The 22,005-nt window shown below is 47.0% G+C and overlaps 2 protein-coding genes across 2 annotated transcripts; one reads left to right on the forward strand and one right to left on the reverse strand.

Annotated features, from left to right (window-relative positions):
* Positions 1-6,872: 6,872 nt before the first annotated feature.
* LOC127300355 (uncharacterized) lies at positions 6,873-11,027 on the forward strand. Its single transcript, XM_051330458.2, has 6 exons — positions 6,873-7,264; positions 8,163-8,305; positions 8,634-8,777; positions 9,153-9,335; positions 9,491-9,615; positions 10,536-11,027. Exons 1-6 carry the CDS (start codon positions 7,018-7,020, stop codon positions 10,762-10,764), a joined length of 1,071 nt encoding a protein of 356 aa, XP_051186418.1. The 5' UTR covers positions 6,873-7,017; the 3' UTR covers positions 10,765-11,027.
* Positions 11,028-18,282: 7,255 nt separating this feature from the next.
* On the reverse strand, positions 18,283-19,859 carry LOC127300356 (zinc finger protein CO3-like). Its single transcript, XM_051330459.2, has 2 exons — positions 19,082-19,859; positions 18,283-18,902 (listed from the first exon to the last, which is right to left on the reverse strand). Exons 1-2 carry the CDS (start codon positions 19,697-19,699, stop codon positions 18,552-18,554), a joined length of 969 nt encoding a protein of 322 aa, XP_051186419.1. The 5' UTR covers positions 19,700-19,859; the 3' UTR covers positions 18,283-18,551.
* Between the last annotated feature and the right edge of the window lie 2,146 nt (positions 19,860-22,005).

Consider the following 22,005-nt stretch of genomic DNA (forward strand, 5'->3'; position numbering starts at 1 on the left):
GGGGCCACGAGGTGGCCACACCCTAGGGCGGCGCCCCCCCCCCCCCCTTGGCCGCGCGGCCCTGTGGTGTGGGCCCCTTGTGCCGCCTCCTGACCTGCCCTTTTGCCTACTTAAAGCCTCCGTCGCGAAACCCCCAGTACCGAGAGCCACGATACGGAAAACCTTCCAGAAACGCCGCCGCCAATCCCATCTCGGGGGATTCAGGAGATCGCCTCCGGCACCCTGCCGGAGAGGGGAATCATCTCCCGGAGGACTCTACGCCGCCATGGTCGCCTCCGGAGTGATGTGTGAGTAGTCTACCCCTGGACTATGGGTCCATAGCAGTAGCTAGATGGTTGTCTTCTCCCCATTGTGCTTAATTGTCGGATCTTGTGAGCTGCCTAACATGATCAAGATCATCTATCTGTAATTCTATATGTTGCGTTTGTTGGGATCCGATGAATAGAGAATACTTGTTATGTTGATTATCAAAGTTATGTCTATGTGTTGTTTATGATCTTGCATGCTCTTCGTTATTAGTAGATGCTCTGGCCAAGTTGATGCTAGTAACTCCAAGAGGGAGTATTTATGCTCGATAGTGGGTTCATGTCTCCGTGAATCTGGAGGGGTGACAAGAACCTCTAAGGTTATGGATGTGCTGTTGCCACTAGGGATAAAACATTGGTGCTATGTTCAAGGATGTAGTCACTAATTACATTACGCGCAATACTTAATGCAATTGTCTGTTGTTAGCAACTTAATACTGGAGGGGGTTCGGATGATAACCTGAAGGTGGACTTTTTAGGCATAGATGCATGCTGGATAGCGGTCTATGTACTTTGTCGTAATGCCCAATTAAATCTCACTATACTCATCATAATATGTATGTGCATGGTCATGCCCTCTTTATTTGTCAATTGCCCAACTGTAATTTGTTCACCCAACATGCTGTTTATCTTATGGGAGAGACACCTCTAGTGAACTGTGGACCCCGGTCCAATTCTCTATCTTGAAATACAATCATCGCAATCTTGTTCTCTGTTTTCTGCAAACAATCATCTTCCACACAATACGGTTAATCCTTTGTTACAGCAAGCCGGTGAGATTGACAACCTCACTGTTTCGTTGGGGCAAAGTACTTTGGTTGTGTTGTGCAGGTTCCACGTTGGCGCCGGAATCCCTGGTGTTGCGCCGCACTACATCCCGCCGCCATCAACCTTCAACGTGCTTCTTGGCTCCTACTGGTTCGATAAACCTTGGTTTCATACTGAGGGAAAACTTGCCGCTGTGCGCATCACACCTTCCTCTTGGGGTTCCCAACGGACGCGTGTTGTACGCGTATCACCTGCCATTACGAACACCTTGTAGCTGACCAGAGTCCTCTTTCACCTTAAGCAGACTGGACAACCCCTCTGTTTGAAGCAAAAAGAGATATGGGCTGATCGGGTCTCCTTGTCTAATACCCCTTGTGGGCACAACCGGTTCGGTTAGTTCACCATTAACTCATCACATAATTAATCCATGCATGCGCAAAACCTAGTTTGCTCAAACATCCCTGCAGATAGTGCCACTCCACCCTGTCATATGCTTTCATCATGTCGATTTTCAGTGCAAAGAAGGGCCTCTTGGCATTTTGTTTCCGAATTGTATCCAGACACACATAGGCAATAAGCGCATTATCAGTGATGAGCCTTCCCGGTACGAAAGCGCTTTGATGCTCTGAAATGATATCGGGTAAACAAAGCTTCAGGCGATTGGCGAGTACTTTGGAGACAATCTTGTATAATACATTACATAGACTAATCAGCCTGAAATTTTTGAGATGGAGAGGGTGTGTCACCTTGGGGATCAACACCACTACTGAATCACACAGACCCTCATGAATCGGATCTCCATTCAAAAAACCTCTCACAGCCGAACAAATTTCTTCCTTGATGAAGTCCCAGTGTGTCTGGTAGAAAAGGGTCGGGAAGCCATCAAGCCCCGGCGCTTTAATGGGACCCATTTGGAAGAGTGCGATCGATCTTGATCTCTTCATCCGTATATTCTTTACATAACTCTGCATTCATATCATATGTAACTCTTACACGGATAGACTCAAGAACCACATCAGTAGCTTCACAAGGTTCAGAGGTAAACAAAGATGCATAAAAATTCTCCACCATACCTTTGATTTCATGTAGCTGATCACATCGAGACCCGTCCTCGCGAACCAGGGCCTTGATAGTATTTGCACACCATCGTGCCGACACACGCACATGGAAAAAGGAGGTGTTGTGATCACCCTCCTTCAACCACTCGACACGGGACCGTTGTCGTGCCATTGTTTCCTCCACTTCAAACATTTCACAGAGTTTCAGCTCAATCTCTCGCGCCTCTTTAATAGAAGCATCACATACTGGGCCGACTCGAAGGAATAAGAGTTGGCGCTCGAGTCCTTTAATCTTCCTCCTGATGGAACCAAAAGTCTCCTGGCTCCATTTCTTGAGTGACCCCGCCACATAATGGAGTGAAGCCCAAGTACCCTGGAGCGATGGTGGGCCGAGTTTGCTTGCCGCCCATGTTGATTGCATCACGTCCTTGTACTCGGGAGAGCGAAGCCATGCCGCTTCAAATTTGAACCCTGACTGCACCGGTGGCCAAGCCACAGGCGCCGCGAAGGATTCCAAGGAGATAGCAAGAGCTAGGTGATCAGATGTTGTCGTGATAACATTCTCCACTCTGCAATTATCAAACATTGCAGAAAATGCTCCATTGCCAACAGCACAATCAAGCCTCACTCTCACATTAGTATCCACTTGTTGTTGTCTATTCGACCAAGTATATTTAGGTCCAGTAAACCCAAGATCAACAAGCTGACAATCCTCGAGACATTCTCGAAACAATTGCATTTGTGAGTCCGATATGTCACTAGAGCCATAGTGCTCATCATGTGTAAGTGCCTCGTTGAAATCACCACAACACAGCCACGGGCCATCCCACTCGGTCCGAAGACGTCGGAGAAGTTGCCAAAATTCGTGTCGTTTATCTCTTCGAGGCTCCCCATACACAAAGGTTGTTCGCCATTTATCTCCAGAATCTCCTGAAATGACCACATCGATGCATGCGCATTAAACCCCTTCAGCTCGACCGAGAAAGGCTTCAACCAGAAAAGCACGAGTCCACCACTAAGACCCTCGCAACTAACAACAAAACTGCCAGAGTATCCAAGTGTCCACATAAAATTTTGTACTCTCTTATCCTTCATCTTCGTTTCCGACAAGAAGAGGAAGGTAGGTCGGAAATTCCTGGTGAGCCATTGAAGCTCGCCCACTGTCGAGTCCGACCCCAAACCTCAACAGTTCCAGCATAAGAAGATCATTGCGTGCGGCGGGGCTGCTCATCAGCCATCGCCTGATCCGCCGATCGAGATGTTGAAACGGTTGAACTATTCTTTTGCCTTTTCTGTGAATTCTCACTCCGTGGGTCATCTTCAGAATTATCACCACTCTCTCCTACCCCGGCCTGAGGAATACTTGCTGCTGGCCCATTCTCAATCAGAAGCACATGCATCGGTATCTTTGGCACTTACCTGGTTTGTTTCTTCTTCTGCCCAGCTTTGATATTGTCACCAGCATGCATGGCGTCTTTTCCAGCCCCCACCGGTTTGCTCCGCCCTTCCGCCTATTTATTTCTCGCATCGGGAAAATCCCAGGGACGAGAGCCTCCATCCACGAAAAGTTCCGTCGCCGCCGTCAACCGAAACCCTAGTTCGGGAGGGTTCTGCAGTCCATCCCGGCACCCTGCCGGAGAGGGAAATCACCGCCGGAGGCCTCTACATCGCCATGTCTTCATCCGAGGTGATGCGTGAGTAGTCCTCCACGGGACCATGGGTCCATAGCAGTAGCTATATGGCTGTCATCTCCTTGTTGTGCTTCATGTATAGATCTTGTGAGATGCCTAACATGATCAAGATCATCTATTTGTAATTGCTACATATTGGTTTGATGTGGATCCGATTTATAGAGAGATTGCTTTGCTTGGGATTATGTATTATGTTATTATGATCTTGCATGCTCTCCGTTCCTAGTAGATGCTCTGGCCAAGTAGATGCTAGCGACTCCAAGAGGGAGTATTGATGCTCGATAGTGGGTTCATGCCTCTATTTAACCATGGGAAGTGACCTTGTTCTCTACGATTGTAGATGTGATATTGCTACTAGTGAGAAAACATCTGCGTTATATTCAAGGGTAGTTTCATCGTTTACTTTACACACATTGCTTAAAGCGATAGTCCGTTGCTTGCAACTTAATACTGGAGGGTGTCGCGGATGCAATCCTGAAGGTGGATTATTAGTCATAGATGCAGTTGGATTACGGTCTATGTATATTGTTGTAGTGCCCGCATACTTTCATAGCATGTATTCTGCACCAACCATTAGCGTAGAATCTCTGTTTGTCAATTGTCCATCTGTAATTTGTTTACCCAGCATATTTATTTTATTGGGGAGGCGTCCCTAGTGAACTATGGACCCCGGTCCTTCTTCTTTTAATTGCAATCTTCTACATCATTTTTCCGTTCTGTTCTCTGCAAACAATTCTTCTTCCACACGGTTCGTTTAATCCTTTGTTTTCAGCAAAACCAGTGAGCTTGACAACCTCGCTGAAAGTTGGGGACAAAGTACTTGGTTGTTTGTGTGCAGGTCTCCACGTTGCTGCTGACGCCGGCAGTGCGCCCTGCCACGAGTTGGTTTGCAACACCTCGGGAGATAACATTTTTCTCCTACCGGTCGATAAACCTTGGTTTCTTACCGAGGGAAAACTTCCTGTTGTGCTTATCATACCTTCCTCTTGGGGTTCCACTCAACGTTGCGCATAAATTCTCCTTCATCAACTCCGCGCTCAGCAAGACTTTTTCTGGCGCTGTTGCCGGGGACATAATCAAGACACTCCATCAAGGCAATCCCCCGTTAAGCACCATCAGTAATCTTCTCCGACTTCCTCCTTCGCGGCCTTTCTGTCCCTGTTCATGAGTTCCTTCAGGGACTTCTCTTTGTCTATGGGATTCAGTTGTACCAGCTGACTCACAATTCCATCCTCCACATTTCTATTTGCAGCACTCTCTGTGAGTGTTTTCTCGACATCCATCCCCATTGAGGCTTATGGAAACGTATCTACTACCTCCACCGCAACAACTCTAGGGATGCCATCTACGAAGTAAGTGGTGTCTGCATCTGTGTTCGGCCTGATGCCGGATATTTTGATCTGAAGTTTGCCAACTTTGTCCAAGGCTGATGCAAGAAATGGCTTTACCAGCAGTATAGAAGAATTTGATTGAGCATCAGTGAGCTCTGGCTGACCATGAAGACATTGAGTAGTCATCAATATCACCTCATTTTCATGCCGATTTTAAAATAATTAGATATAATAAATAAATACTTTGAACTTGCTTATTTTTATGTTTGAACGTTAACTTTTGTGTCCGCGAGCCAAATACGTCTAGATGAAAATAGAGGCACGGTAAAAAATGATCATTTGTCTTTCCGTGATCGACGTAAGTACACTTAGAGCATCTCCACCGGCGCCCCTGATACCGCTCCCCGATAGCATTTTTTGGGCTGGTATCGAAAATGGGCTCACACCGGCGCGCCCCAAAAAGCGCCGACGCTTTTTCAAGCCTAATAGAAGCATCGACAACCCCGTGCCGGCCCCTTCGTGAAGGGTGCGAATCAGGTGCGCCGACGTCTCGCGAGATAAAAATTTTTGGGCGTGGGAGCCGCCTGTCAGTGACGACAGGGCGCCGCGCGGGAGATCTCCCGCCACGACACCGCGCGGGAGGTTTCCCGCCTCACCGGCGGTCTATATTATCCCTCCTTCCCCGCCTCTCACTTCAGTAGTGAAAAAAATCTAAACCACCAATGTTCGATGCGTGGGAGGAGGTGGCGCTAGAGGCGGCCGTAGAAGTCGTGGAGGAGGACCCGCAGCCCGCAGAGTATGAGGCGTGGGAGGAGGCGGCGCTAGCGGCGACCTTAGAAGCATTTGCCGCGGACGAGTGGCAAACGATGGAGGCGGGGCGGCGTCACCGAGAGGCGGAGCGACAGTGCTGGTGGGAGGTGCGCCGACAACAGTGGTGGGAGCCGCTTGCGCTGCGGCGGGAGGTGCGGGAGCACCAACGGCGTGAGAATGAAGTCTACGAGCGGCGACGCTTGGCGGAGATGCAGCTGCAGCTACGGAGGCAGGAGGTGGAGCACCGTCGATGGCGGGAGGAGCTGGAGGAGCTGCTGCGTCAGGAGGCGGCGGCCACGGATAGAGCGACCTACTTGACGTTTGTGGCGGAGAGAGCAGCGGGGGATCAACGACGGCGGATCAACAGAGAGAGCAGCGGTCGATCGTCCACCTCCATAGAATCGGGTGGCCAGTAGGTAGTAGGCTAGAGATGAAGCAGGTTTCACATGTCATCCGGAATTGATGAGTCAATAATGTTTTACTCGGATTTACCCTAAAGCATTATTCATTCATCGATATTGAATAACATGAAAATGAAACTAGAAGTAAATATTTAGTTAGTTTTTTAAAAATCCTATAAGAATAGCCTGTTTGGGAGTGCTTGTGTGGAAACAACACCAAAATAAAAAATATCATGTCAACGTCTCCATATGGCAGTGCCAATGCGCCTTCAGCCGTCCATTTGAGAACCACAAGTGGAGATGCTGTTAGGGCCACTCTAGAGGTCGGATTTAGGTGGCACCATTGGAGACGCGCTGAATCTGCTGCTCTCTCTCTGCACTGTGGCGAGACGACTCGCTGACCACGACGGGTTAAAATAGTGGCGGCGACCTGCTTTTTAGGCGAGATCCGCTTGCGAAAGCGCCAACCCCACCACACCACCTCCAGATCTACGACGTACCACCGCCCCGGACAGGCCAACCCAAAACCATTTCCCGGTCACTCGAGAGACACGCGCGGCGCGTGCCTCTGCAAGAATTGCAAATCCTAAACCGGCCTCGCGGTTCCCTCCTTGCTGGACCGGAAGCTCTCCGACCGCGCCAGCGCGTCCGCCATGGGGTGCTCCTTCTCCGGCCTCAACGCGCTCTACGACACCGTCGGCGCCAACGCCGACATCTGGGTCAACGACCACCGCTTCCGCGTGCTGCGCAGGCTCGGCGACGCCGGCCCCGCGGGCTCCTCCGTCTTCCTCGTCAAGGAGGTCGTCGCCGCCGCCGCCGCCTCCGACGGCACCGCCGGGGCGGGGCCAGGCACCGTCGGGATCGCCAAGAAGAAGGGCGTCGACCCGTCCCACATCTCAGGTCCGTCTACCTGCCCCTCTCCCTCGCTCAGATCTGAGGGCGGTGTCGGCTGGATCACGCGTGAATTTTGGTTTTTGAATCCGGCCTGCGGCGAAAATGCCTATCTTTCTTCATTGGCTGGGCGAATCCAGATTGCGCCATCATGAAGAACGGAGGTCCGCACGTGATTTTTTTCCCATATATAATTAGAACCCAACTCAGGCCAAAGATCATTTCTTTGTTCGGTGAGCCGCGGCGATTGCTGCTTCGGACTACGGGGGTGTCTCTGAATTCCGCCAGCACCTGGCCTAGCTGTTCACTTAACTGGATCGCTCCCCACATTGCCAGCTCGTGCATACACATTTCGTCGTGATCCTAAATTCCAAATGCACCGACCCACGCTTGGATAGATCTAGTCAACGATCTTTATTCAGAGAGCAGCCATATATGTGTCCTGGCCAAATTTTATGTCATTCCAGGTACTTTTCCAATAGTTGGTCATGGTCTAGGATTCTGGTCGAATATACTGTATAGTGTTAACCTCTTGACCTGCTAAAGTAACCACTCCATTAAATTTAGGTTAGGTCCAATATACTGTATAGTGTTAGCCTCTTGAGCATCCTCTAAGTCAGGTCAACTGGATTTCATCACTCAAAGCTACAATCTATACCAGACTGCTTGCTAAGTTTACGATATTGCTAGGTATCAGCCTTGTATTTATTCTACTAAAGGGCACACCACGAATAACATGGCATTTTAGTGATATGATTTACTTGAGGAATACTAATCCATTGATGACTTTTGACTGTCTGTCTTCGATGGATCTTCATGCTCTGGCTGCTGCGTTGCCTTTGTTTCTTCAACTCATATTTGTTGCACTTATTTACCATCATCTCATTTTCCTGGATTTTATTTTCAGCTGATGGGACATATGCTTTGAAGAAAGTTCTTATTCAGAGCGACCAACATCTAGAGCTAGTTCGCCAGGAGATCAAAGTGTCCTCTCAATTCAGCCATCCAAATCTACTTCCACTTCTCGAAAATGCCATTATTGCAGTCAAGGTAAGTTGGATACAAATAGATCTCATGCCTGCTTCCAAATCATGATAGTAGTAATATATCTTCCATCTTCCAAATCATGTTACAAACCCACGTGCTACGCCAAGCTGGCCCTAGCCAGCTCAACTTAAGAGCATTTTTGTGGTGATATTTTATTTCTTTTTAAACATATGGAATTCCCTCTGATCCATAATAAGTGTCGTGGTCCGGAGGAAGTAGCTGATGCTGGCAAACAAATTATTCAGATGGTTGGCTGTCTGCTGCCAGAGATTTATCAGCTTTGATTGGCATCACATTACATGTACTTTAAGTATTTGTGTTGTTTATGTAGGGTGTGCAAGATGGGTCGCAGAACCACGAGGCTTACTTGTTATTCCCAGTTCACCTAGATGGAACCTTGCAGGATGTCCTTAAAGCCATGCAAGAAAAGAAGGAACATTTTCCGACAATTACTATTCTCCAGATATTTCGACAGGTAAATACTTCTTACGTCTGTCTTCTGTATGATGCTGCATTTTTTTCCTTATTATTGGACAACTACAGTAGGATCACAATAGGTTTTTTCTAACTGAATGTGAGATGTTAGTTCGACATACCATGTTGGAACAGTTAGGCATGACTAAAATGTCTCATGGTCTTCTACTCTTCTGTCCCTGACTTTTCGGTTATATAAAACTACATGTCTTTATATTTATATCAGAATTGAGATACAAACTTCAATCTTGTTCTCTTTTAGCAACTTCCTATGAGGATTAAACTGTAGGTTGTACTCTTTTACCCCCATCAAGATTACTGCTGCTTTTAGCAACTTCCTATGAGGATTAATTTGTGCGATCTGTGTTTCCTACAGCTATGTGCAGGACTGAAGCATATGCACAGTTTTGAGCCACCATATGCTCACAATGGGGTTAAACCTGACAATGTCCTCATAACTCAGAGGAAGGAGCAGCATCTTGCTATCTTGATGGACTTTGAAAGTGCTCGCCCCGCAAGAAGAGCTATTAGATCCCAAGCAGAAGCCTTGCAGCTGCAGGTACCTTTATATTTAAAGATGCAAATTAAAATTGTTAATATCATTTGATTAAAGCACAGATGGTAAAGCAATCTAGGGTAATTGATAGAAAGGTCAACTTCTCTGTTAATTTAGGATTCCTTTTCTTACTTTAACTACTGATTAATTTAATGTAGGAATGGGCTTCAGAGCACTGTTCTGAACTTTACCGGGCACCTGAATTATGGGAATGCCCAAGCCATGCCGATATTGATGAGAGGACAGATGTATGGTCTCTGGGATGCACCCTTTATGCTATGATGTAAGTTCTGACACATGACCTCACCATTGGAAGCTAATTATTTTGTGACCGATAGTTGGTGCACATGCCTAAAATTTGCTTATACTGAATCTAGGATTTACTTGTTAATATCCTCAATTTTTTTAAGGGATGGTCTAAACACTATCTTTGATAAATACTATCGCAGTTACACAGAAACCTGTCGTGTGTATGAAACCCTTGTTGTATTGTATTGTGTCAAAAAATGTGCTCATATATCTTAGTGACTAACCTGATCATATCCCTTTAGTGCCTTATGCTGATCAGTTAGAATACAGTAAAAAAAAGTTAGAATACAGCCCCTCATATAGAAAGCTTAATTAAGATGTTTGCTGGTCAGGATATTGATTTGATGTTTGACTCTTCTTCTTACCATCCGTGTATGCAGGATATAACATTTGCAGCGTCCAAATACATTTGAAATAGTATATAAATAAGAACAGTTTTTTGAATAGGAAATAAATAAGAGTTAGCGACGGGATATCAGTAAGTCCTATATAAGGGCCACAGTATGTATCAATTATGAAATCAGGCAACACAAGTAAATCAACCCCCCCTGAAAAATATGTTGAAATTGTCTACAACTTGAAGTAGCCTGCAAGTTACTTTAAATAATTCGTTACCACATCAAGACCTCTTCAATCCTAGTGAATAAAATCACGTTCCTGTGATTTTCTGAATCTGTCCACTAATCATCTTAGTCCAGAATTCATTATTTAGGGCAAATTTCATCGTCTTCTTTCTTGAGGGCTAACTGTCTTGTTATTTGTATGGAACTGGAATAAGACAAATTGCTCATCAACGTAGTATTACTTTGGCATGCTGTCTTGCCTAGTACATACTAGTTTATAAGTTCTTTAGTGCAAGCTGCAGATCATCTGACCATGTCCTTAATTTTACAGGTACGGAAAATCCCCATTCGAATACGAGCTTGATGAAGCTGCTGGTGAGAGCTTAGTAACGGTCATCAAAAGTGCACAGGTTAAATGGTCTACTGAGATGGGTTCGTCCTACCCTGACAGCCTCCGCCAGTTCATAACCTGGATGCTGCAGCCACACCCTGCAGTTCGTCCCCATATCGACGACGTCATCATCCACGTTGATAAACTCATCGCGAAGTACTCGACTTGACAAGTAAATGCAACAGCTTCGACAGAAAGGAGAAAACAGAATTCTTATGTAAGTTTATAGAACATCTGCTTGATTCATTAAAAGTGATAAGTTGATTCCTCAATAGTCATTGTATTAAAGGGAAAAAAGGTGGATGTTTTCTGTAGCAGGCTTCACCGATTTAAGAACTGGTTGTTCCTGAGTACGTTATGTCTGTAGATGTATGTATTCTTTTGTGCCAAAGCGAGAGACCCAGGGATCAATAAATGATATCATCATTCTCATTGCTTTCTCTTGATTCTGTGATTCTTTCATGTGATTTGTTTTGTTGAACACTTGCATGCTTCCAGCGGGAACAAAGTGTCTCAAGTTCGCTTGACATATATATCTTTACTATTAAACGGCAAAGCGACCGTGGTACGTCGTACCTTGCAGCGATTCGATCGATTGTATTTACCACGGTCCTATTGGGCCAGAGACGGATTCTGTTTTGTCTGGGCCGGTACGATCGTGAATGTATGTTTGCCTCGATCTAGAAAAAACCGTAACCATAGACGCAAGCAGGCGAGAGCTGGACAGATCGAAAAGAAAAACCGTAGGCACCGTATTGTTCCAGGTGGTGCCATCCGGGAACAGCGGCCTCAACATCGTGGAGACGGACATGTCGGTCTGGTCATCGAGGATTTCAAAGCTGTATTACGGATCTATGCTGCTGATCTGCGATATGTTATGGAGCGCGTCCAGGCCGATCTCCATCTTCCTCGTGGACGGCCGGAGCGGGCTGCCGCTGGCAAACGCCGACGAGCGGCGGCCTCCACTCTGCGTCTGCGCCTCCAGATGTTCCTCGTCGATGGCAGGTCGGCCTCATCGCTTGTCCACGCCTACCTCTGTCTGCTCATTCGATTTATCATGGGCCTGGCTGAAGCCACCACCTGATGGTGCATCCCTACAGGTTTACATTACATGGGCAATGCCATAAGTCCGTAACAGGTTGGATAGGCATCTCTTGCATGTTCTAATCATATGCATCTATTCTTATATAATGTGATGATATTTCCTTCAAGCAACTTAACTTAGCAGCAACATTCGTCAGGACTTACAATAGTCTGCATTAGTCTAATAATGAACACATATAGGCACAAGTAATTAACAATGAGAGACAACCGACAGGAAGAAATTGGTGGTACCCCTGATAAGGAGCCTGTAGGCGCCCGTTGACACAAGGAAGAAAAATCATGTTCGCTCGGTTTTCCAAAACACTATCAGTATACAAAATATTAATCAATTGTATTTGTATCTAAATATTGTTCAGGATAACCAAAAGTCATCCAATATGCATTTTTTTGTAGAGCATGTGAATTGGTAAGAAATCTATTTACATTTTTGAAAAGTCATAAATCAAATTAATTATATATTATGTGTAGTAGTTATTATGATTCCGTAGCGGAGCACGGGTAATGTGCTAGTCTTTATAGTAGTAATCCCCTCAAATATCCTGGTGCCAAACGAGGCCTAACAGAGTGAGCGGAGCGTGAGTTACTGTAAGAAGTCAAACGCAAGAAACAAGCGAAAGAGTAAATAAACAAGTGGCACCATGAAGCAGCACAGATCATGCCTGCCCAAAAGTGCAGCATGCTATATTCAATAAGCAAAAGAACCAAAATATCTGAGCACTTTTACCCCTTTTCTGTATTTCATATTTGAATCCGAACCATTTAAATACAGATGTAACCAGCCGCATCTCTAGCAGCAAGCAAATAGCCAATTAGCAAGCAGGGCTAGATCAGCATTCAGCACCAACTAAAGAGAGAGTGAGATACCTCAGCAAGGATGGGTCAGTGCCCCTCTATCCGGCAGCCAGAGGCAGAGTATGTTCGCCTGCTACCGGCAGCCGGCGGCAGAAACAGGTGATTTCCTTAAGAGCTCGGTTTATACATTCACATCGGCGCCTATGTATCCATGGCATGTTGCAACTGCTGCTGCAGATTAAGTGTGTAAAGAAACGATTGAGTGTTCAGCTTCTTTTCTTCGAGTTTAGTGTAGGTAACTACGAGGAATCCGAAACTATATGGTGACATTTTTCTGTCTCCAACACAGGAACGAGCAGTTTGGCAAGTCAACAAAGGCCAAGAGTAAATACTACAAAAGGTCAACCAAGCATGATCTTGTTCTGAGGGCAACGCTGGAAGCCATCACAAGAATGGGATGAAGCTGCAAATCTGAAGCAAAAAGATGTCATATTTTCTCCCTTGATATTGTAGGCGTCAGTCTGAATCCAGAAAGGCTTTTCGAATTATTGTGCTTCGTGTCTTCGTAAATATCTTGATTAAAAGGCGTATGAAAATTGGTATGAGATTTCTTACAAGTCCGCAACATTGAGAAAATAACTTTGGATAATCTCACTCGCCTTGTCCAAGTAGGTGTTTCATTTCTGTAGTAGAGACCAGTGCAAATGTTTTGATCGTATTAAATTGCACACAATACATTTTTTTGAAACAAGGCAAAAGATTTGCCATTTTCATTGATTAAGGATGAGTTAAAAGAGATCTTACAAACCAAACAACACTTGACCAATGGTCAAACACAAGAAACAAGCCTACTCTCGCGGCATTACATTACTCAAGGCCTTAGCCCCGGCGAGGCTCCACATCGCCACCTCTTCTTTAATCTTGGTAACGACCATATTTGATGTAGAAGCTTCATTGCGGAAGACGCGAGCGTTCCTTTCCTTCCAAATTTCCCATGAGATCAACATTGCAAGCGACGCCATTGCCTTCTTTGACTGGCCATGCTTGTGAACTCCATCAATCCACCACTCTTTGACGGAGCGCATTGCGTGCCAAGTATTAGTATCAACGTCAATCAATCCAAGCCATGTATTTGTTTTGGACCATATCCGAATGGAAAAAACGACATTTGAAGGGAAGGTGGGAAGCGGTTTCTTGCACTTGATTACAAAGCTTGCACGACCCATAATTTGGCCATCCTCTTTTTTGGAGCCTATCCCCCATCCACACTTTATTTTGGATAATCAACCAAGCGAAGAATTTGCATTTCGGTGGTGCCCAAGGCTTCCAAACCCCCGAGGGTAAAGGAGAAATCAGTTGGCCTAAGAATTGCATCTTGTAGGCCGTTTTGGAGGAGTATGATCCATCATTGGTGAACTTCCAAGAGATAGAATCCGGCACATTCGGGTCAAAATGAACCGCATGTAACATCTCCCATAGGTTGGTAAATTGCACAATATGCTCAATGGAAAGACCCTCTTGCGTGTTGACTTGGGAAACCCAAAAGTTATTGTCTAAAGCTTTATTGACGGTGCAATTTTTCCTCTTGGACACTTTGAAAATGAGGGGGGCGATATCTTTGGGGCGTCTTCCATCTAGCCATGTAGCCTCTCAAAAAAGAGTGTTCTTTCCGTTTCCAATAGAGACCTTCGTGGCCGCCGCAAATAGCTCATGGTCTTGCGGGGTGCAAGGGTTGCCAAGACCGATCCAAGGTTTGGCATCATCGTTCCTTTCATGCCAAAGCCATCTCATTTGAAGGGCCGAAGCAAATTTCGCAAGGTTGAGGATCCCGATTCCCCCATACTCCTCAGACTTGCAAACCGCCTCCCAATTTACTTTGCATTTTCCTCCGATAACCTTGTCACAAGCTGCCTAAAGGAAAGCTCTCCAGATGCTATCAATATTCATGAGGACCTCCACCGGGAGGCTTAGCACAGTGATTTAGAAGATGACAATGCTTGTTTTTTTTTTTTTTTTTTTTTTTTTTTTTTTTTTGAACACGGGAAGGACCCCGAAGGGTCCAGTAGCTGCATTAATTTGGAGTGGTGGGTTTACAACATACATAGAGGACCCCCAAGAAAAATAGAGATATAACACCGTCCTCAACTTTTACATAAAGAACCCTGAAACTAAATTGAAAAACGCCATCGGGTCCTTTTCCACCATTGACGAAGACGAGCTCGATATCGCGGCCACCCACACCATCTCCGGGGACGGCACCACTTGGAGATGGGTTGGCGTCAGTTGCCACGACCGAGTTGCAGAAGACCCTCCACGATGGCACATCGGCCTGGAGGGAAGAGACGAGCTGGTACCAGCAAAGAGCTAGCAGCAGATCAGGGAGCAGCCGCCTAACGGCCATTGAATTCAGCAGCCAGACAGCCATCTGCTGTCGTGGATATGCCGCTGATGATGAGCTCCAGAAATTATCCATTGATGCAGCCAAGATTCCCTGCATCCCAGATCTAGGACGAAGTGAAATCCACCACTTACCTCGTCGGTCATCACCACGATGATCCACAGGAGGCAGTGATTCGTCCACTTCAGCAAGATCTAGGCTGCCACAGCACTTATTCAAGAGGATCTTGATGGATCCGCCTCCAGAGCTTGACCTCCACCGCAGAGATCCGCTGAAGCACTTCTCCCTCAACCACCTAGCACCGTGCAAGAGCACTAGGAGGACAAATCCCCAGGGCATGACGCCATTCTCCATATAGGTACTACTCTTAGGATCTCTAAACCTACAGCTATCTACAGAAGGCCGGCCTCCTCTCCACCATCCCCTCCGGCCGGCGTGGCCGCCGGAGAAGAGGGGGAGAAGAGCCGGGAGTGGTGGGAGGACTCTCAACTGAGGGAGAGGGGGAAGAGAGAGAAAGGAAAGAGGAAAATGAGAGCCCCCGATGACAATGCTTGTGAGAACGAACTTCACAAGGCTAGCTCGTTCGACCATGGTAACATGCTTTCCAAGCCAAGGAACAAGCTTAGATGCCACTTTATCTTCCAACGGTTGGAAGTGGATTCTCTTTAGCCTTGTGACCGACAAGGGCAGCCCAAGGTACTTCATCGGAAAGGTCATGCGAGTGTCCGGAAAAGCATGGAGGGTGTCGACGAGGTCAATATTCACACATAGAATGGGAGCCACTTGGCTTTTTGTGCAATTTGTTACAAGACGGGTGGCGTCACCAAATTGTTGAAGCGTGTAGGCAAGAAAGTTAATATCATCCTTGTTGGGCACCATAAAGGTGGCGGCATCATCGGCGAATAGGTATGTTTACAGCATTGGGGCTCGCCCCCCGCAACCTCTTGAGATTCCCTTGTTTGGTGGCCTTGCAGAGTATGTTGTGTAGAGGTTCGATGGCAAACACGAAGAGAAGCGACAACAGAGGATCCCCTTGTCTTAACCCTCTCCCATGCTTAACTAGGTCACCGGCAATGCCAATCACAAAATTTGCTTGGGAAACCCAAGTGTTGAAGCGTGTCCACCAAGTGGTCCCATCTAACCGAATCAAATGCTTTTTTTGATGTCGAGGTTGAATAGAAGAGTTGGTGTTTTCGTCTTGTGAAGCTTTCTTGCGAAGTTCCTCACATACAAGAAGTTGTCATAAATTCTTTTTTTTTTTTGTATAAATGTGCTTTGAGCATTTGAGACGAGCTTGTTCATGTGGGCGCAAGCCTACCGGCCATCATCTTAGAGATTAACTTGGAGATATCATGGATGAGGCTAATGGGATGGAAATCGGAGACATCCTCGCCTCCCTTTTTTAGGGAATGAGGGCAATGTTGGCGGAGTTGAGACAATGAAGATTGTTGGTGTGGAGGTTTGAGAATTGATTAATGACCGCCATGACATCAATCTTGATTATATTCCAACAAGCTTTGAAGAAGGCTCCCGTAAAGCCATCCGGTCCCGGGGCTTTGTCACTAGCGGTGTTGTCAACCGCGGCGTTGACATCTTCCTCCGTAGAAGGCCCACCAATCCCACTAAGATCGCATTGCGGGGTCGAAATTGTTGACCAATAGAGGATAACGGAGCGTGGAGGACCTCTCTCTATGATCTTTTTAAAGTGATTATGGATGATAGTCTTCTTTTGCTCATTCTCCGTGAACCAACCACTATTATGCTTTAAACGGCGGACGTGATTTTTTCTCCTCCGGGCATTCACACGAACATAGAAGAACCGACTGTTTGTGTCACCCTCCTTGAGGTTGGTAATTCTTGAAGCTTGCCGTTTCGTTGTTCTCTCAAGTGCCGCCAACCCGATAATGGTCATTTCAATCTTGCTCTAAGATCCCTTTCATCATTGCTTAGAGCTCTATTTTCTTGCCCCATATCCAACCGTAAGATAATCTCCAAAGCCATATGTAGCTGGACTTTTGTGTTGGCGAAGAGGCTCTTGCTCCAAGCTCTCAACTTTTTACCCGTTTTCTTGAGCTTATGAAAAAGGAGTGGGCAAGGCTCGACATGATTTATGTCTCCTGGCATTTTTGTCCAAAAATTCTGAAAACGGAAGGACTTGGGTTTCTTCGGGCCGCTATCATTTGCAAGAATAAGAGGGCAATGATCGGAAAAAGATGACGAGAGGGCGTTGAGGATGTGGTTTGAGAAGGTAACATCCCAATCCTCATTGCAAAAAAAGTGTCAAGCTTGCTCAAGGCTGGATCATGTTGTTCGTTCCTCCAAGTGAACTTGATGTTTTGTAGATGTATCTCTTTGAGGTCACAAAAATTAAGGGCATTTCGGAAGCGCACAATTCTACTACGATTGGAGTTTGCTCAGTTCTTATCTCTATGTCGATGAATTTGGTTAAAGTGAAACTCTATTTTCTTGCACACAATACATCTCCTCTCGTGGAAATAGAGTGAAGCATCGCTCGGCATGATTGCGGAACACCACCATTTTTTTTACCAGATGGCATTTTCCTCTCTTGCTTATATCTAGTCTATTGATTCAAAAGTAGAACTCTCCATGTGTGAGGTGGTAGACGGAGAGGTGGAAGCAATAGGGGAGGAGGAAGGCGTCAGTATATTTGTTCTATGTGGTAAAAATCCACATAAATAAATATAACAATAATATGATCAGTGTCTCCATGCATCTGTTTGGTGTTCTATAACAACGCACGTGTATTTAATTAGCTAGTATAGTGTAGTGCAAGAGTTCCATGGCCAAGCAATAGCTCATGTAACTTGCGGAGTAATCAGAAAAATGATTGGTCACAGTTTTGTCTCAGAAGGTATACTCAGGAATAAAGACAACTGGACAGATTACAACTTCCGTGGATAAGATGCGCGTTATCTGAAGTTAGTGGCAACCTGAACTTCGGCGTTATCTCACTCTCAGTAAGTAGAAAGGAATGGTCGCGGTTAGCGAATAGCCACGTCGTCCTCTGGACACGGATTGTGGTCAAGATTTATACTACTTGAGCTATGCAGAGGTACCCCTGTCTGAAACCAATGCGATTGATGCAGTGCACAAATTGGACACCGGCCAGTGGGTTCCTGACAGTACTCATAACAATTATGAGGTACATCCTCACCGTACTATATGCAATCTTCTTAATGAGTGTGTCGACATGTTGGATTCTTGGTCAGCTTTGCCTATATTTGTAACGGTTTTATTAAGAGTTGATTGCACAAACAGACACTTTCAAGTGTCAGTGTTAAAAAAACCTACTAGCTCTGAAGGTTGTGTAACACTGAACACTGACGGAGAAAGTGACAGGGTGAGCTCGTTATGTCACATAACTTAGATATAGACGAATCCTGCTATTTGTAATTATACTCTGTCAAGCCCGCGGCAGCCACGGGTATCTACTGGTTTAGAAGAAGGATATATGTCTGACATCTCTGGATCTGTATACATGTATTTACAGGTGAAGCTTTTGACACCTCTATCAAATTACTGGAAATTCGGCAAATTGGATAGCCAGCCAACATGTGTTGATCGACCTTGGAAGGAGGAAAGTTCATGGTCACCCATCTCTTTCTTCCTCTCCTCCTCCTAGCTAGGAGGTCGGAGCCGACCTAGAACGTGGGCACGACGCCGCAGCTGGAGTCGGACAGCGCGGCGGCGGAGAAGTACTGATCCACTTCGAGGTCGGCGTCGGCGCGCTTGGCGAACCGGCCCTTGATCCGTGGCCGGGTCTCGGCGTAGGCCTTCCGCGACGCGTACCGGATGGTCTTCTCGAACCGCCTCATCTTCCTCTTCTCCCTGTACCGGTGCACCCTGGCCTCCCTGTCCATGGCCATGAACTGCGGCGACATGTGCGCCGCCGCCGTGGAGAAGAGGTCGACGCTGCTCTCGCTGCGTCTCAGGTACGAGCTGCTCACGTCCTGGACGGTGCTGCTGTTGTCCGGCGACGATGACATTGATAGCTGAAATCAATAAGAGAGATGCGGGATTAAGATCGTCGTGTGATCGTTGGGATCAATAGGTGCATGTCTTTACAAGGTCTCTTAAGTGTTACTTTGCACTTATGCATGCTGTTATGCAGAGATCTTAGTTGCAAGTAGATGGAGATCATGCCCAAGAGAAATTCATGCAAGTAACTCACGCTGCGTTGGAATGTTGCGCCATATCCGTACCCTTGCTCAAAGTTGTGCGCATCGTACGCCGTCTCCCCGGTGAAGCACTGCCGCTCCGGCAGCTGCTCGCCGGGCACGACGAACTCGTGGCTGCTACCTTCGTTGATGTCGATCTCATTGACGACGCGGCACTCCTTGATCGACTCGTCCTTCTCCCCTGCCCCGCCGAGGTCAAGGAAGTCAGCGACCAAGGCGTCGCCGTACGCCGGCGCCGCGTGACCCTCGGAGCCTTTGAGCGGGTCGAGGAGCAGCCACGACGTGGCCTCCTCCTCGTCCTCTTCCTCGCCGCCGCCGACGTCGTCGTCGTAGTAGCGCCTGCGGCCCTCGCGGATGGGCCAGGAGGAGTTGACGCCGCCGGCGGGCCGGACGACGAAGGCGCCACCGGCCGGGGCCGCCACGGCGGCCGCGCCCATGGGGACGCGGCGGTGGCGGCTGGCCAGCGTGTTGGCGGAGTGCACGTCCGCGTCGCACGCCGCGCAGAGCGCCGCCGAGTCGGCGCGGCAGTAGAACGCGCAGGGCGCCGACCGGCACGAGTCACACCGCTGCTGCTGCGGCATGCCGCGGAGCTCTGGCTCCACCTTCATCATCGATCGATCGCGCGCGAGCGAGCTAGGTCGATCAGCTCAGCTCAGTCCATCCACAGCCCAGATTATCTCTCTACCTAGCTAGACTTTATCTGGGAGTAAACAAGGTGGAGTGCATGGCTGCAGAGTAAAGTAGTGGCGTGCGGGGCTGTGTTTTGATCTGGTTTGCTTGCTTCTCGTGGAGGAGAGCTTGACAAGTCTGCATTGCATGGGGGACGACGGAAGGGAGAATCCAGGCGACGACACGTGGCGGGGCTCGAACGGCTGTGAGAGCCCGGTCCCTTATCTTGTGGCCTGGCGCGCATACCAGTGGGACCCGCCAGAGCTCCGTGGGTGGGTCCCACAGGATAACGGGTTATTGATCCAGGCTAGTGGTGCGTTGCTCTTTAGACACGTCTGCACTCCAGTCTAAGACGACTGGCGCAGTCAATCTTATCCTGGAACGGAAATTGGAAATAAGTTCAATTGTCAATGAAGAAAATGCATATGTCTCGCCCAACATAACCAGCTTTCTATCATGTTAAAACATAGCAGTCCAAGAATACCTAGCCGCCGTCTCTCCTAAGAAAAACTATCCCTCTCTACCCCGCCTTCACCATACATCAGTCCCCCCCCCCCCCCCCCCCACCTGTTGGACAGCCTCGATACTGTGGGGAGGGGTGGAGAACTCAATAGATGAGTAGAGTTTTTAGTTAAAGTACTCCTAGCGTTTTTCGTGCATTAGGTTTGTTCGTGCTAAGCTGCACGTAAACATCCACGGCATCAGCAACCTGGCGAGGTGCCCCGGCTTAGGTTGGTGGCCCACGATGGGAGGTGACATCAACACAGCCTCCACCCCTGCCTGACACCTCCGGCTTCAGAGTGTCTAGCGGTTCAGGACGATGTTGTCCTGGTAGCCGGGTGGAGGGAACCACCCCTTCTCCATCTCCCCAAGAACAAGGTAGATTACTTACTCATGGAAGCAATTAATAACATCATCGTAAACATGTGGGATGAATACATGTGTATGGATGAATACAAGTGCAAATCCACAATAACAAATTGAAATACAACAAGAGAGATGGGAATGGAGATGCACCGGTTGATGATAAAGGGGATGATGCCTTGTCTCCAATGATCTGTGTAGTAGCAAGGATGATGTCCTCTGCAAGTTTCCCTTCTAGACCCCTTCCGGAGGTGAGGGTTCTCCGATTTCTGGTGGGTACAAATGTCGGATCTCAGATCCGTCTTTGTGTGTCAAAAGTATTTTACGAGGCGGATTCGGTGCCACATGGTACATGGGCATGGTACGAGCAGACTCTACCTATACCATAGGTTAAACCTTCTGGAGTTGACTCTCGCATTGCATTTTCACCCAGGTGCGTGGAAAATCATGTAAATGACTTTTATCACTTTAAAATATTATATTTATGTCCAATATGACAGCTTCAAATGATGTGTTCATTGATACCTTCATAATTTAGGATCCTGTGAAAACAAGCATAAAAGGCGCATGCTAGCGCCTAAAATACTAAAATCTTATCAGTACTGATGCAAAAAAAAATAAGGTAAAATGCTTCAGAAATGTACTCATCAATCATCTGATGCTTGAAGGCTCGAGGGCTTATAGTTGCGACTACATCAGTTGCAAATTCAGCAAAACTCTGCCGCAATCCACATATCGGACCATAATAAGCCTGATACGTTCCCAAGGGCGGCTCTGGTGATGATTACTCAATATGTTAATAAGTAGTTCATACGTCTCCGAGGTATCGATAATTTCTTATGTTCCATGCTTGTTTTATGACAATACCTACATGTTTTGTTCACACTTTATATCGTTTTTATGCATTTTCTGGAACTAACCTATTGACGAGATGCCGCAGTGCCAGTTCCTGTTTTCTGCTGTTTTTGGTTTCAGAAATCCTAGTAAGGAAATATTCTCGGAATTGGACGAAATCAACGCCCAGAACCCTATTTTTCCCGGAAGCTTCCAGAGCACCGAAGGAGGGCCAGAGGGGGGCCAGGGGGCCCCACCCCACAAGGCGGCGCGGCCAGGGGGGTGGGCGCGTGATACGTCTCAAACGTATCTATAATTTCTTATGTTCCATGCTACTTTTATGATGATACTCACATGTTTTATACACATTATATGTCATTATTATGCATTTTCCAGCACTAACCTATTAACGAGATGCCGAAGAGCCAGTTGCTGTTTTCTGCTGTTTTTGGTTTCAGAAATCCAAGTAAGGAAATATTCTCGGAATTGGACGAAATCAACGCCTAGAGTCCTATTTTTGCACGAAGCTTCCAGAAGACCGAGGGGGAAA

Source organism: Lolium perenne, chromosome 5, assembly GCF_019359855.2.
Source record: "Lolium perenne isolate Kyuss_39 chromosome 5, Kyuss_2.0, whole genome shotgun sequence".
Classification (NCBI taxonomy): domain Eukaryota; kingdom Viridiplantae; phylum Streptophyta; class Magnoliopsida; order Poales; family Poaceae; genus Lolium; species Lolium perenne.